At 37.2% G+C, this 15,987-nt stretch overlaps 1 protein-coding gene across 2 annotated transcripts; it reads left to right on the top strand.

Annotated features, from left to right (window-relative positions):
- Nucleotides 1–2,063: 2,063 nt before the first annotated feature.
- LOC139771587 (uncharacterized) lies at nt 2,064–13,562 on the top strand. Of its 2 annotated transcripts, none has more exons than XM_071704464.1 (8): nt 2,064–3,026; nt 4,286–4,778; nt 5,241–5,334; nt 5,963–6,684; nt 6,811–6,984; nt 7,439–7,704; nt 7,986–8,776; nt 9,226–13,562. In XM_071704464.1, the coding sequence occupies exons 1-8, from the start codon at nt 2,980–2,982 to the stop codon at nt 9,288–9,290; spliced, it is 2,652 nt and encodes an 883-aa protein (XP_071560565.1). In that variant the 5' UTR covers nt 2,064–2,979; the 3' UTR covers nt 9,291–13,562. The 2 variants fall into 2 exon arrangements, with proteins under 2 accessions (XP_071560565.1, XP_071560566.1); XM_071704465.1 differs by lacking the exon at nt 2,064–3,026 and adding an exon at nt 3,165–3,691.
- The last annotated feature ends 2,425 nt before the right edge of the window (nt 13,563–15,987 follow it).

The following is a 15,987-nucleotide window of genomic DNA, read 5'->3' as shown; positions in this document are numbered from 1 at the left end:
ATAGGGGAGACTGGGGCTGGTTGTTACAGGGGTAGGTTGTTACTTTACTGTTTTTAATTTATATAATTTCTAATGAGCGGTTAGATAAAATTATTATTAAATTTAAATCCCGATTAGTTACTGAATCTAGCAAGCCTAGATTCATTTATAAGAACAACTTAATCAAAGAGTTGAGACACTTTATAGAAAAAATGTCACAACCAGCCCCAGTCTCCCCTAAATGTAATAATAAATCGTATTTAAAATATGATTATATATAATTATTATATATAAAATATTGTATAATCTAATCGCAATTTTACATTTTGTAAAAAGACAATGCAAATTAAAGTTATTTTTGTAATTATTTTTCCTATACATATATTATAATATGGACAGAGATTATATATAAAAGAAAGAAAATACAGACATATTTTATATAACAATTATATATTATTATATTATTATTATATTTTTATATTTATGTATATTTTTATAAAAGATTTTTTCGGAGTAGCTATATAATATGTATACAATATGCTACACTGCTACAGTATATTAATTATTGTCTCCCCTTATCAAACACTAATTGTAGTGCCCTCTATCGCAATATTTGTTAACTCTATCGTGGTAATGTTCTGTTTTACTCTTCTACTTTAGCATGTAAATAATAATACAGCTAGTATATGTACACGTATATGAAATTTTCATACAGCATTCTCTCTTACAAGGTTTCTAAGCTCACTTCTAAGAATTCAACATTTCTTTCATATAATCCTAAGCTGCGATCGCGGTGTTGTTTTATACAAATTAATCTAACTTTTATACCGAGCAAACGTTTTCTTTTACAATTAGTAAACAAAAACTGTCCGCAGTATGATAATATACTATAAGACATTTGCAACGGATCCGATATTCCGGCAAAATCTATCGATATAAAATCTGACAGCAGATTATCGGCAGAGCAAAATCTGTCATTTCGTCAACATTAAAATGGAAATATGTCATTTAAATAGTTACAAAACGGTCTGTTCAATTTATGCCGTCAATTTGCCATTACATTCTGCTATAGCAGATTCTGTTAAATTTCTACTGGCATTCTCTCGACAAAATTGTAGCAGACACTTTCAAAATCTGCTGTTCTCGACAGATTTGACTATCCGAATTATCACGAATTAACGTAAAATTGTAACTTAAAAAAAAATTATTTATAGCATGAGGTCATTCATAAATGCTCCACTATGATTCGAGATCTCTATATCCGCGTGAATAATTGGACAAGAGCGATAACTATGGAAAAACAGTTTTAAATAAATATATGCAGTTTTATTGCTTTATTTGCATTTTATTTTAAAGATTAAAGATTAAATCAGTGTATATGCACATCGGCTTGAATATGCATTGAGTGTGCACCTAGTGCGTCCAACCGAATTCGCTAAAAGACGAATGTAAATTGAAAAACTGCTGCTCAAATTAAATTCGAAAACTGCCGTGCTACATTAAAATCCACGGTCGCGGTGCGTTTTTATTAGAAAGCGAGAGACATTGCATTGAGAAATTACTAGAAACGTCGCGTGCTGGTGTGGGTATGTACGCTTCTAGTAATTTACTAACCGCGCCCCATCGCGTTCGCGGCATGAAAACGTCGCCTTGTTGCACGTCGATCCAACATGCTACTCGATACCTCTCTCTCAGTTGTAAGTCGTGAGTCGTAAGAATTGACCAATCACAGTCCATTATTCTCCTTGCGGTCGAAGAATAATGAACTGTGATTGGCCAATTCTTACGACTTACGACTTACAACACCCATTGTAGACCGGCCCTATGAAGCTAGCCGACAGAAATGACTAAATTTGATAATTTTTAATTTTTCCAAGTGTATTTCGTTTGTAAATTGTTTGTGATTGATTGTAAGTCAGTTTTTAACGTTTGTGACCAATTAGTTTGTTCGTAATCGCGCGTTTGTAATCTCGCGTGCGCGCGCGAGAAAGAGAGACGGAGCGACGGAGAGCGACAGAGAGAGGAGAGCGGCGGGTTGGAGCAGGGAGGGGCGGAGGGTGCAGCGTAGAAGCGAGAGAGGGGGTGAAAGGGAGAAAGAGAGCGAAATCGCGAGTTATCGCGACGCGAGAGAGAATACGGGTGAATACGGGCGAATCGGCGGTGAACATATATTCCATATCGTACGTGTTGTCGGTGTTGTTCGTCTCGCGGAAATACCCGGAGAAGTTAGGGGGACACCCGGAGCGCGCGCCGTTCACGCGCGCGTCTGCTCGCTCGCTTACTCGCGAGTCGCGAGAGAGAGAGAGAGAGAGAGAGAGAGAGAGTGTCTTTTCGCCGTACCCGCGCCACGCACGGCGCACGGCACGCACGGATAAGCGCGCGCGACCCCGCGGATCCGCGGATCGCTCCGATCGCTCTCGCTCGGTCTCACGTCTCACGTCGTCGGCCCCTGGTCGCCCGCTCCGATTGGAGCATTGTCCGGATCGTCTCGTCGTTGTCCCACCTGGTGGTATCGCGTATCGTCGACATTCGACATCCCCAATATCTCCGCCTGCCGCACTCGGCGAATGTGGAAGCCTGACCGCTGACGGCGTGTGCTACGGCTGTCGTGCCACCCTGCCACCGCTGCCGTCGCTGCCGCCACTGTGCATCCCGAACATCCCGTTGTGCCGTCGTTTTACCGTCGGACTCCGACGGGTACCAGCGCGGCTGTGAAACGGTTCCCCACGTACGCGAGGAACCCGATTGTGCGGTGCTCTCGAGAGGCAGGGACGAGAGCGTGAGAGAGAAGGAGAGCGCCAGCCGCCAGCCGGAGAAGGAAAAGGAGAAAGAGAGAGACAGACGGACACTAGAGGGAGAGAAAGCGAGAGGAGGAGAGAGAGAGAGGGAGGGAGAAAGAGAGAAAGAGAGAGAGAGAGAGAGAGAGAGGCCGCCCGCTGGTTGTCCGCTCCGTTGCTCCGCACTTTCCTCCCACCCAAGTGGTATCAATGTTGTCTGGCAATGGTGTGTAAGGAGAACGTGGTATCATGGTTTGGGAATCTGTCCAGGTAATGTGGAAGCGTCGCCGCGCTATGACGACACTAAAACGCGCGCATCTTCCCGAGATATTTCAGGAGTAATTTTGCGTAACCGTCGGCGCGTCGTCGCTCGATGCGGGGGGGATAGGGGGGGAGGGAGGGAGCGTGCACGGTACCCTCCCGAGGTTCCGTGTATCTCGTCAACCAACCCCCTCGCCCTTAAGACGATCGTCGTCGTCTCGGCTTGCCGTCTCTCGCGAGGGATATCGCACGATTGTTCGTCTCTCGCGCATTCCGCGAAACGCGCTCCTCGCGCGTCGCGAATGGATCCTCTCGAGCCAACGATGTCATTGGGAATTTAAATACGTTTTTATTGTATACGTTACGTTAACTTCCTGCCGTTGGCAGGCCCCTGCCTGGGTCACTGGGGCTCCTCGAGTCCGACGTCGTATCGGAGGACACGCTTGTGTCCTTGTCGTCTCGTAGTTCTGTGCTCCTTGTACGAAGCGACTCCCTCGGTTATGAAAAGTTACTTCTTGTTATATTTTCTTTTTTTCCGAAAATTTAATGCCCTTTTGCGCATTAATCTTCTTCAAAAATGTTTTGTCGGTATAATTTCTGATATAAAATACTGGCATTAGTATGTCGATAAGAAGAGAAATAATTATGTACGATGAGCTACGCAGTCTCTAATGGTATTCGTCACAAATTGATACTTATATATACATATACAAATTATAAAATGGCAAAAGAGAAAGTAAAGACAGACCTAAAGACGTAGAAGTATATTTCTATTAGACTATTGTCGCGTTTATTTGCTAAATTTATTACGTACTGTAAGTAATTTTTGATAAGATTGCTAAAGAGAGTTTTCACATGAATCTTTCGACTTGAACGTCTTCTTGCTGAAAATATAATTAAATTGTATTTTATTGCTCATTTCTATCAAAATTACCATTGCACATATCGTTGAAAATTAAAAAATTACATATTACTCTAACATTTCTATCAGAATAATTAATCTGCGTTCAATCTTGAACGCATAAGTACAAAGTATTGGCGAGAATAAATAAAGACAGTCGTATCGCAACAACAATGTGTAACGTGTAATTGTATTCTTCGAAATTTACAATGGCAACGAGTTTATTCGAAAGAAAGACCGTAGAAGCGAAACAAAAAGCCCATACAAATAATTAGAACTTTAAAACTATGTTTTTTAAGTTAGCGTTAAAATTGTGATGTTGACACAACACGCCGCTTGACATTAATCTACTTTTTTGTCTGTTCAGTTATAAACGTATCGATGTAATGTGCACATTGCTGAATATGTGCTTGCCGTTTGAAGTACGATTCCTCGGCACGTGCGTCGAGGACATCGGCAAGCGGGACTACAATGACCTACGTGACACAGAACACCATGCGAATAGCCCCTCGGAGCTGGCCGAGTTGACGACTTCCAACGTGACGGATAAACGCACGCGAAGAAAACTGGCTCTCTACATGGCACTGTTGCATTCGTGCAATTACGCCTGTGCCGTAATCCTGTACAAGAATCTATCGAACCTCGACCATCAGGAGATCATCAACCTGTTAAACGGGACCATCTTCAAACCCGACAACCAACCCTTGGAAGAGTTGCTACTGCTGTATACGATGGCACTGAATCATCCGGCCTTCACGTACGAACAGAAGAGCGTGTTCGGCAACATATTCATCAAGCTCCAGGAAGAAGAAGCTCGTCTGAATCTTTCAAAGATAAACTCTTCTTTCAAACCGACACAAGTAATGCATGATATTCCATTTTTTTTTTTAATTAAAAGAGAAAGTAAAGAGCCAATATTCTTATGAAAGTTAACATTTATTTTCTTGTTCACTGAATTATATTATTTCTATTAAATTATTATTTTTTGTTCTCAAAGTTCTTAGAAAGTAATTATTGAAATTATAATTATATTTTCTAAGAACTCTTTGAAAATAATAAATAATTTAATAGGAATACCATAATTTAGTGAAAAGCTTTTTTTCTGTTACACTCGATCTCAAAGTCAGGTACAAAAGTCTCAGTATGCAATATGTTACTTAAGATTAATTTATTAATTTTTAATAAATTCAATAATTTTAGTAACACGCTTCTGTAATATTGCAACTGTAATCTATATATTAATTTGTATAGTAATATGGTGATTCGATATTAGTTGTTTTAATAGTTCGATTGTAATTTACATATAGTTTAAATTTATGCAGGGCTGTACACCGTGCATGAATACAAATGAAAGATTAATGGAGCCTGAGATCCCGAGTAGCTGCTTAATGCCGCCACCGCCAATGCAATCTTATGGTACGCTGCGTTGCATATTTTTTAAAATATTTATTGACACGGAAAGGAAACGTTTAGATAAATTACATTTATGACATAACGTGGTAAAGCTACTTTAACGATATCAACATTCCGCTTTTCGGAGAAAAAAAAACTAAAGTATAATTGTTTACCACGTTTATCTTTGCGTCTCTTGTTTAACTTACTTAAATCAGCTCATTCGAGTACAGTGCGCTTAATGCGACTAAAGAATTACAACTATGCCAACAATAACATGATAGTTTATTTATATTTTACAAATACTGCAAAACTATTCATATTCTATCTAAAAACTTTTCTATTTTGTCTATTTTATCTTGCTTATTTTGAATAAATCATGTAGAATGTTTTTTATTGGAAAATCTATTTGTAGACATTTACTACAATGATTAAATAGTTTGACTCTTTCATAACTAAAAATCATTTCAGTGTTTTTTATATTTACTATGAAATATTTCTATATATGATTTCTTGTATTAAAATTTTTATATATTATTTGTTAAACAAAATTATTTTAAATATGATGTTGATCGTGTTCGACTGATTTATATATTTATGTGCATTTCCTGAATTTAAAATTGTTTCAATATATTGATGTGTTATGTTTTAGGAGAAATAGCGATGAGGAATAATGCTATGGTCACCGGAGTACCACCTGGTCTCACGATACCTCCACCAGGACTATGTTTGCCTGGCCCAGAGCAAATGCCTATGGGATCTGGCGGTACTACGCAATACGTTCATCTCGGTTTCCCATCCATGAACCACATGCCCCCTTGGACAAGCCAGGTTATGATGGGAAACCAGCTGATGTATACCAGCGACGTGTTGGCTTATCCCCCTTCCCCCTTAGTCAGCCGCCAATCCTCGCCATCCCAGTCACGATCTCCTAGTCGCAGTAACTCGCCGATGGGCCGCGGCAGGACTAATGTTAACTCGCGCGCCTCGTCCTCGCAGTCTACTCAATCCACTTCGACCAGTCTCGCATCGTCGAGCTCAAACAGCCAGACGAGCAGCTCCGTTTCGAACATTACTAGTAACAGCAACAACAACTCCCTACCGCCTCTACCAACGCCCGGCGCAAGCAGAAGTCTTCCTAGTCAATCACCGTTACTCCCATCATCGCGGTCCGTTCCTCTGTCTAACATGAGCTCATCGGGCTTCTCCCGACATAACATCGACAACACTCCGTCGTCTACTCTGATCTCGGCAACCCAATCGAAACAACCGCCACGACTTAGGTCGTCCAACTCTGGCGATTCCCTTCGAGAGACGCTGGGTAAGGAGATGCCGAACTTTAAGAGCAACCTGCAGAACTTTTCTCGCGACGAGGTAAGTAAAATCATGTTTTCATACAGCTGTCATCAGACAAACAGCTGACATCAGACTATACAATTTGCGTATATGCATACAATTTGAAACTGAATTATTTATGTTACGTATTTATGCGGATTATAGATCAGAAGAATGAGTGATGAAGACTTAAGGGATATCGGCTTGACACCGAATGCGGTAGGACAGTTGAGGAGTATAGTCAAAAGTCAAACTAGCAATGGCTTAAATCAGATTTCAACGGATAAAAAGCTGGACAGTGGTACTTCACATTCATTCGCCGAATCGATCGAAAACGAGGTAAGATTTATGGAATGTCGCGCATAATACATACAACCTTCAAGAACTCTTTGTCTAATCCGAATCAATTTTTTCTTGGCAAAAAACGAGACAGTGCTATCTCGCGATAGCTTTTAAATTATAAGTGATTGAAAATAGTGTATGTATCTGCACGTTTTCTCTTTTACTTTAAATGCTAGCTTAATAAATAACGTATTGACGATATATATATTAATAAAATGAATATTAGCTTTATAAACACAATACGAATAAGAAAATGTTATCATGTTTCGGTTCGTATTCTATCATGTAAGAGCATAATGCATAAGATATTGTAAGAAAAACCCCATATTTCTTAATTAAAAAAATTATTAGAATACAGTTATAAATAGATCTCCATAAAATTTAAATTAATGTTGTTTTTGACATTCAAAGTTTTTTTTTACAAGTTTGTATCGTTTGTTTTGTCCTATAGGCATCAGGTATGGAGGTTTTGGGTGATTCAAGCAGTAGTACAAGCGGGAAATCGATGCCATTACAGGAACAGCATCCGGCGATGCATCATTATCACAATCACATGACTACTCCCAATTTTCGGCGTTATCCTGGCATGCCATCGATAGATCCCGCGCAAATACAAATGTATCCTGCACCACCACAAATGTATACAGCTCAGAACTCACCATGTTATGCTTGTCTCACTACTGTACCAGTAACTGGAATGCAAAATCGATATCCAAGGTACATATAAATGAGTTCTCTCAGTGTTTAAACAATAAATTAACAATATTAAAAATATTAAAAATAAAAAAGCTAAGAAAAGTTATCCTAAAATAAAAGAATTACTAGGTAACATTTTTTGTGATATAAGCGATTGAAAGCTAATAAAAAAATGATTTCTGGCTATTGAATTTTAATAGAAATTTAATATGGGCTTGATTGGAATATAATAAGTACTTGATGTTTAACACTTAATTAAAGAATTACATGACTAGTTATCATGAGGTGTATTGTATTTTCAGATGTAACGCTCAGCACGTGTTTTGCCTTGGACAACTGCAAGCGCTGCGACTCGACTCTGAGAGCAGCCGGCACTGCTCCCAAAGCAGTAGTTCAGATAGCACCGGTAGTAGATCACCTCCCGAAACGCCACCGGCTGCACCATGGGTCAGTAGCAGCGGCGGTGGTGACAGCAACGTTACTGACCACATGAGTTCCGCGCCGGTGTATTCCACTGCGACGGCACCGCCGCACGTTGTGTCAGCACCTCAGCAGTCGTCAATGCAATCGTCAGTGCCACCGGAGAGCAGGCAACTTACCAGGAAGAATTCGCAGACGCGCACGATGCGACAGAAGAGCCAGGGAATATTGAACGGGGCCGGCAACGGGAACGGCGGACCGCCGAGTCTATCGCACTGCGTCTCCTTCCCGGCGCCGCCGACACACTCGCAGCTCACGTATCTGCCGCACGGCCACTTCCCAGCTGCACTACGGCCCAGCAGCGGTATCTACTCCAACTTCTTGCACGGGCCGTCCGCACGACCAGCCTACCAACCAGCGTACCAACCGAACGGCGAGATTATATATCCATACACGGGTCATCCCGCGTCCGGTGGCACACCGCCGCCGCCACCGCCACCGAACGCGGCTGCCGCGGCGCCAGTACAGGCGTCCTACATGCCACCTACGCCAGTGGTAACGTACGCGGCAGCGGTGATACCACAGACAAAGATCTCCTGTTATAACTGCGGCAGTAATAGTCACCTCGCGGTAGACTGTAAGGATCAGACGATGGAGGACATTACGAAGAAAGGTACGTCCTCTTAATACAATCGACCGTTGCGTTACATGAAGAACGGACGCTTCTGATTTTACTTAATGCGCAAATAAAACAAAGCTATAGTTTTTAAACGAATTTAATCTAATCTTGATGAAATCTTCATTTAAGTGGAGATATTTAACATCGGAAAATAAAAAAATTGAAATTAAAAAGGAGATGACATTACGTATTACACAAATCCGCATTTTAAAGAAAAAAAAAAGATCAATTTAGAATTTTATAAATTAGGATAAATTTAATAGGTTCATGCAGCTTGGTTGTTACACGATTTTTAGTATGTTCATATTTTTTTAATTTTTCTTCTATAGAATATTGTTTCATTGTGATCAGCACTATTGAATATTGAGTGGTTTCACCTGTGATTACACACAATCTACTCACTTATTGTCGTCACAAAGAACACGAAATCCTTTTAATTTCAGCCCAATACCGACTGGATTACACGATAATGAAGCAGCCTGGGGAGTGCCCGAGTTCCGACAAGTGATCCCCTGCCATGGACCACTCTGCTACCACTCGTCACAATTCTCACCGCCACTATAACCGCAACTATTGCCATCATCGTCATCACCAATATCACCATCGCTATCATCTTCATCATCACCATTACCATTACAATCACCATCACCAGCACATCTGTCATTGTAATCACCAATACGCCAATGCGAACCGTTCTAAGGACAGCAAGGACAAGACGTTGCCAGATGACAACCGCCACCGTTCCTCCTTTCACTTTTCGGTAATTTTTCTAAATGCCCTATTCCTCAATCAGGACGATGATGATGACGATGCTAATGCGAATACTGATGCTGACAATGACGATGACGATGACGATGACGATAACGATAACACCGACGCCAAGTACGACAAGCATGACAGCGACGAAACTTTTCTAACTGAGGGCACTTCGCGGTTTATGGTACGAGGTACACCTTTTGCAAGTTCTTATGTATGATAGTGATTGAAAAGTGATCTAACTAAATGTAAAAATATAATGTAGTAGTATTGTACAAAGAAAGAGTAAAAGCGAGGCAAGAAATAATTGAAAGACCGCGTTATACGGAACACAACGTCTTGTCTGTGTTTCTTTTACTGTAGGACACGTTTCAAGGAATTTTTGGGTTTAAATAGTGACTCATGTCCTTCTAACGACACTTATTGGCTACTTATCGCTGTGACTCCCACCTCGGCAATGCTCCTATTTTCCCTTCTGTACTCTAAATTCTCTTAACGAATAGCTATAAGAGAAACGCAAAAAAAAAAAAGGATAAAGAATTGTATTGTGCCCCAAACAGGAAAGCGAAAATTATACGAGATTCGACTATATTTAGCAATCGATACTTTAACTTCTAATCTACCATGTCTACAACGCTATTACTATTACTATTAAACTATAATTATTACTTCTACTATCGCCGTTGCGCCACGACGTTTTTATGTACATATATTTTTCTCGATCTTACGTGCGCGATGAACCGATAATGACATGTGAAAAAGAAAAAAAAGCGTGTAATATATATGAAATAGTATACAGTACGTGTGTTGTGCGATGTGCGCGCGTGCATGTGTTCATGTGTGTATGTACGCGCAAAGAAGATTGAATGCAAGAGGCAGAAAGAGAGAGAAAAATAAGAAAACGATAAGGGAAGGAAAAAAATAGGGAAAAAAGAAACAGGGAAAGGGAGGAAAATAGAGAAGATAGTGAAGGAACAACATACCAAAAGTGTTCGATCATCTAGCTGCCGTTGCGCTCCTATGTGTGTTTGTTCGCTTACGTGTGCTTGCGTGTATATGTATGCGAGTGTGCGTGTGCGCGCGCGCGCGCGCGTGTAGACGTGTGTATGTATGTGTGCGTGCGTGTGTGCATTTGTGTGTGTCTGTGTGTGTTTGTGGTAAAATCATGAAATATATGTTATATGTATCCTATATATAATATATATTTCGTAATTATACATATGTATTTGCTGCTCACACCTTGTTTCTTATCTTATACTTGTAGTTAGACGGCGATTCTCATATTATTTATACACGAGTAGTCATGCGATTGCACGTGCATTTGAAACGATTTTGTACGACTTTTATCGATTGCCCATGTATTTGAGCGTAATCAACGTTAAGGTTTTTTACGTGTTTGGTTGCAGCAATTAATGTGTTAAGCGTGGTTAACTAAATCTTCTGTACATCTTCTGTACACTTGTCTACATTATGGAATTATTATTAAAAATAGAAGGATCGCGTTGTCAAAGCTGTCTTAAAAACTGCAAATTTTTAAGAGGCGTACTTTTATTGACGCAGATTTCAGGATACTTTCGAATTGACCCAGCAAAATATATAAGTATAATGTATTTTACACCCTATAAAGTTTTGTCAATTTTTCCACCCTTTTTTTAGAACATCGTCTATAACATCATTTGTTTAGTTATAAGCTATGCAAGCGTGACATACGTCTACATATTTTGCGACACAAGCTTTGTAAACACATTTATATCGTTACATCTGTTATGCAAATCTATTGTGCATCTTGTTTAGTATGTCGATAAACGAAATGGATTAGTTAACCAAAGCTGCAACACTGTTGATGCAATGGACTCTTAGGGAGCAACAACGTAGGGTAAAGCTGAATGTGAGTGGAGTGGCAGCCCGCTAGCAAAATTGCTAGTGCATTTAAAACGATCATTCGGATTGTCATCGGCGAATGCGAAAACAGCTCGAAACCCTTTGTACATGGACGAACTTTTACGGTTGAATATCTTAAAGACGAAAACTCTCCCCCTCACAGAATCATATATTTTCTTGTACGAACGGTCGTAATACGCAAAAGTGATTTTTTGAATAAAAAAGAGAAACGTAAAAATGAAAGACGATAGATAGCAATGAACAAGATAGTTGGGAAATATATTAACTAGATAAAGAGAAACCGATAAAAATGGAGGAAATTGTGCTATTTGTAAGGAAGTTACGGAAACGACTAAAATGCTATTATATAGCGTTGACAAGCCAAATCGGACATTCTCTGAGAAATATGTAAAATTTCCTCAGACTTTATTCAATCTTCTTGAAACAATTGTTATTATGGCAAGGTGTTGTTCAATGAAATCAAATTATACCAGTTATCACGAACATGGAAGGTAAACCAAGTCAAATAAATTTCGTGTAATAAAATAACATATTGGTTCAATTATTAGAAGTTGCCAACAAAAATCGCCTCTCCTAGTCGTGCAAACAATGTAGTAGAAATAATATTGCTGTCGTTCCGCACTTGCATCACTGCGATTTCCATATAACAGGCAAACCGAGAAACAGAATTAAAGAAATAAATTTAGAATTAAATGTCCGGTGAGGCTTTATGACCTGAAAATAAGCTGCAAATTTGTTTCGATTGATTGATTTGTGACATATTAGCCTTCTCATTATGTAATTGAGTTCTATTAAATATATATTAGGAATATAATTAAGAAAAATGGAAATTGCTTAAGAATATAGGCATTGTATAGAAATTATTTAACATTAAATATTAAAAGTTTTTGACAAATTCGGCCTGTGAAGGATGCAAAAAGATAACAGAATTTTGACATATAATTTTTTTAAACAAAGCTTACTGTCGCCAAGAATACCTGATATCAAACGACAAAAAGATGAATAATATAATAGTTTCATATGAAACGTTTGCTGAAGAGAAATCGACTCTTTATTTACATTATTCTGCATTCATTATAAATCTAGATGATATTATAGATTCTCAGACATCCGTTATACATTAAATAACTAATCGTTTCCCACAGTTCTTGTATGCAGCATATTTTCGTACTGGGATAAATTTCTATGAAAAACGATCAATGGCCGAAATATTGTTCCTGGAAAAATGTTGGCCCGAGCTTGTTTGTTACTAAAACCAGCCCCGAGTATTAAAAGGGTTGACGATTGGGCATTAGATGTTGCACAGTTCCTGTTACTGTTAAAAATTACAAGAATGTTAGAAGGCTGTCGTGTATGTACAATTGCTAGAAAGGTTGATAGAAAGGGCCTGATCTTCGCGGTTCCATACTTTTTTTTCAGATAATTACAAATCCGAAACAAAGCTGATAACATGTCTCGACATTGGTTTAGATAATTTGTGCTGTTGCGATTGCATTTTTGATATCATTTTAAGGTCGTATTTTTAATTAATTTGAGTCGTTTCGGCATTGAAATTTTTCTAGAACTACGAAATCTAAGAGCACAATGGCTGGAAAAATGAAGGAAAAGAGTACAAGACTCTATCAAATAATATCAAGGTTACTAGTTAAAAATTTGATAGGGGTCAAAATAATCGCTTTGACTTCTCGAGTGTTAAGACAAGTTGATTACGTCCGTTGTTAAATATATATATTAACAAAATGTGTCGAACGAAATTTGTATAGCGACTGTGAATAATACATATTACTGTTCATAAGTTGTGAATATGGATGAATTAAAAAAAAAAATTATAGAAAGGATCAATCAAAAAGGAAACTCACGAGATACTCTAGATTAGATTACGCATTTGTCACAAAAATGTAAAGGGAGTACAAGATGTATAGTAAAAATAATAAAATTACAAATAAAAGGAAAGGATCTAGAACTTTAAGAGCGTACTCTTCTAAAGGAATAAGAAAGCCTTACTTTTAAGTGCGTACAGCTTATTGTTAGCATGTATTTAATCTTTCGTGAAAATACTTAAATGTAATTATATTCCTGTAAACGTAATTATATTATTGGAAATACTTAAATGTACTTTATATATTGACTAATAATTTTTTCTTAGTAAAATCCTTTTTTTTTATCATTTCTCTTACGCTGTAAAACTGACTTTAATGACTTTAAGAAGATTTGGATTACGCAAAAAGCGAAACTTCATATACAAGTATTTGGTCAATCTCGAAGAAGTTGAAAAACAAAATCAGAAGTTTTCATCCAAAAGCAGTTAATCACATTTAGTGATAATAAGTAAGTAATGATGTATGTGTGCAACACAAAATAAATAAATATAACAATTTCGATCATCTGGCAGATGGTAGGCTTGATTTATAAATTAGAAATATTAAAATTCGATTACTAATCACGTGCCAGTTAGTACTTACGGTTATTAATTGATTATTAATATAATTTCAATGTATAAATTCGCATTTTTGTTTTGACGAGCACATTGTAAAACTGACAATGAGTAACCAGTGGATAGCTCATACTACAGCGATGATATATTCAAAAATTAATGTCAATTCGAAAATCTGCCCGATGAAATTGTTATCTTTATTTATTCTATGTTGTGCTTACGTTATTTGCTTTCTCAAATTGTTTCATTGAAAACGATGTGATTTTTCGTATCATGTTTATCGTGAGACATATCATTAGACCTTCGGTGGCCGGGTGATAAGATTTCTACTCAGAAAATAGAGAGGTTCAGATTCGAGCTCTTAATATTTTTTGTAATAAATTTCTTGACAATAGTGCGAAGTTTGTCAGATGCTTTATCGGCATAGTAATATTAATTTGATTATTAATATCAATTTAATTATGTTTGTTGGTGGTTTAAATTTAAAAGATCACTGTTGTAAAAACAGCGGTAATCAGCATGTAATTTGAGAAGTGGGGTTTGCAATAATTCACAAATTAATATTAGGCCCATGATCGAAATTGTCGTATTTATTTATTTTCTGTGTTCGACAAACTTGATAATTAATATCTCTCTGCTTTATATAACAACGGATATACAGATACAGTTTTATTAAATTTCAGGACACGGTTGCAGTATCAAGCGTGACTTCCCATGCAACACGTATGTCCCAAATTGGGACATGTGACGTCTTAAAGATGTCCCGATTTGGGACATTATATTCACTGGGAAGCAATTAAACGTCTTTAAAATTGTGATACCATATAAATACTGTGAATAAACTTTTGAAAGAAGTTTTGATATTTAGTTTCCCTATAAAAAGGCAAATTATCCAACAATTTTTATAATCTTATTAAACTGCTTATTATATTGCAGATATAAAGACAGATAATAAGGATTAATTCTATAAAAGTAGGTTGTTTCCTAAAAAAAATTTTTTTTAATTAAAAAAATGTCCTATCTCTGCAACGTCGATTTTCTTTCACAAAACGGAAAGAAATGAGTATAAGGGAGATATTAATTTTGATTGTACCAAAAATCATGATTTTGTGATGACGTTATGTTATAAACAGAAATATTTTAAAAGTCTTAAAAAGCTTTCGGAGAATACCTATGTCCTTTTAGACAATCATATTACAAATTAAAGATATTATAGATTACTTCAATGTAATTAACTTATTTTCAACTGATTGTCAAGATTGCCGGTTTTTCTATTAGACGGATATGAATCAAACTTTTCAGTAGAAGGCGCATTGAGAAAATTTCAATGACACAGTGTTTTTAATTCAAAGAGCATAACAACTTTTACATGTGGGAGTGTTGCGCGTGACTGCGTGAGCTTATTCAATCACGAAACTTATAAGTAAGAGTAGCTTGCAAAATCTGCTCTTGATAAACCTGACTGAATCTGGATTATGTTGTTGCCAAATTATAATCTCAACGATCACGCCACACGTTCAAGCACTTCAGTAAAATGCGAGCTTTTTACTAATTGAAGCTTTTTAATCTTTTCTTCGGATTTAAAAAGTTTATTTTGCATTGCAATATCTTTGAAGAAATATAAACACTATTATTTGGAAATTTATTAGATTTAACAATTAGATTATAGAATATCCATAGAAAATCTATGGAAAATAGTAAATTATTGACCTCTTTTTTAATCGATCGCAGTACATTAATTAATAATTACTCGATTATTATTAGTTGATAGCTTTAAATTTGAAACGGAAAGATAAATATTAGAAGATCTGAACAATTACATAAATAAAGGATTAATATCAATAAAATTGATAGGTGGATAATTGCATTGCTAATTAAATTTGCGATTAATTATATTTATTATACATTATATATATATTTATATATTATATTATATTATATCTATTATTTATTATATCCTCTTCATATACTTACATTATATTTATTACATTATGCGTTAAAATATACGAAAAAATATGAAGGCACTGATCAAAGTTAATTAGTAATTAATGATGATTTAAATGGAAATACTTATTGTCAGTTGGAAAAATAATACCGCGAGACTTATCGCGAT

The sequence above is a fragment of the Temnothorax nylanderi genome, unplaced genomic scaffold, assembly GCF_030848795.1.
Source record: "Temnothorax nylanderi isolate EJ_2023f unplaced genomic scaffold, tnyl_v1.0 TNYL_tig0041_pilon, whole genome shotgun sequence".
NCBI lineage: Eukaryota > Metazoa > Arthropoda > Insecta > Hymenoptera > Formicidae > Temnothorax > Temnothorax nylanderi.
Note: the sequence above shows the minus strand (reverse complement) of the source record. Positions and strands in the feature narration are given on the sequence as shown.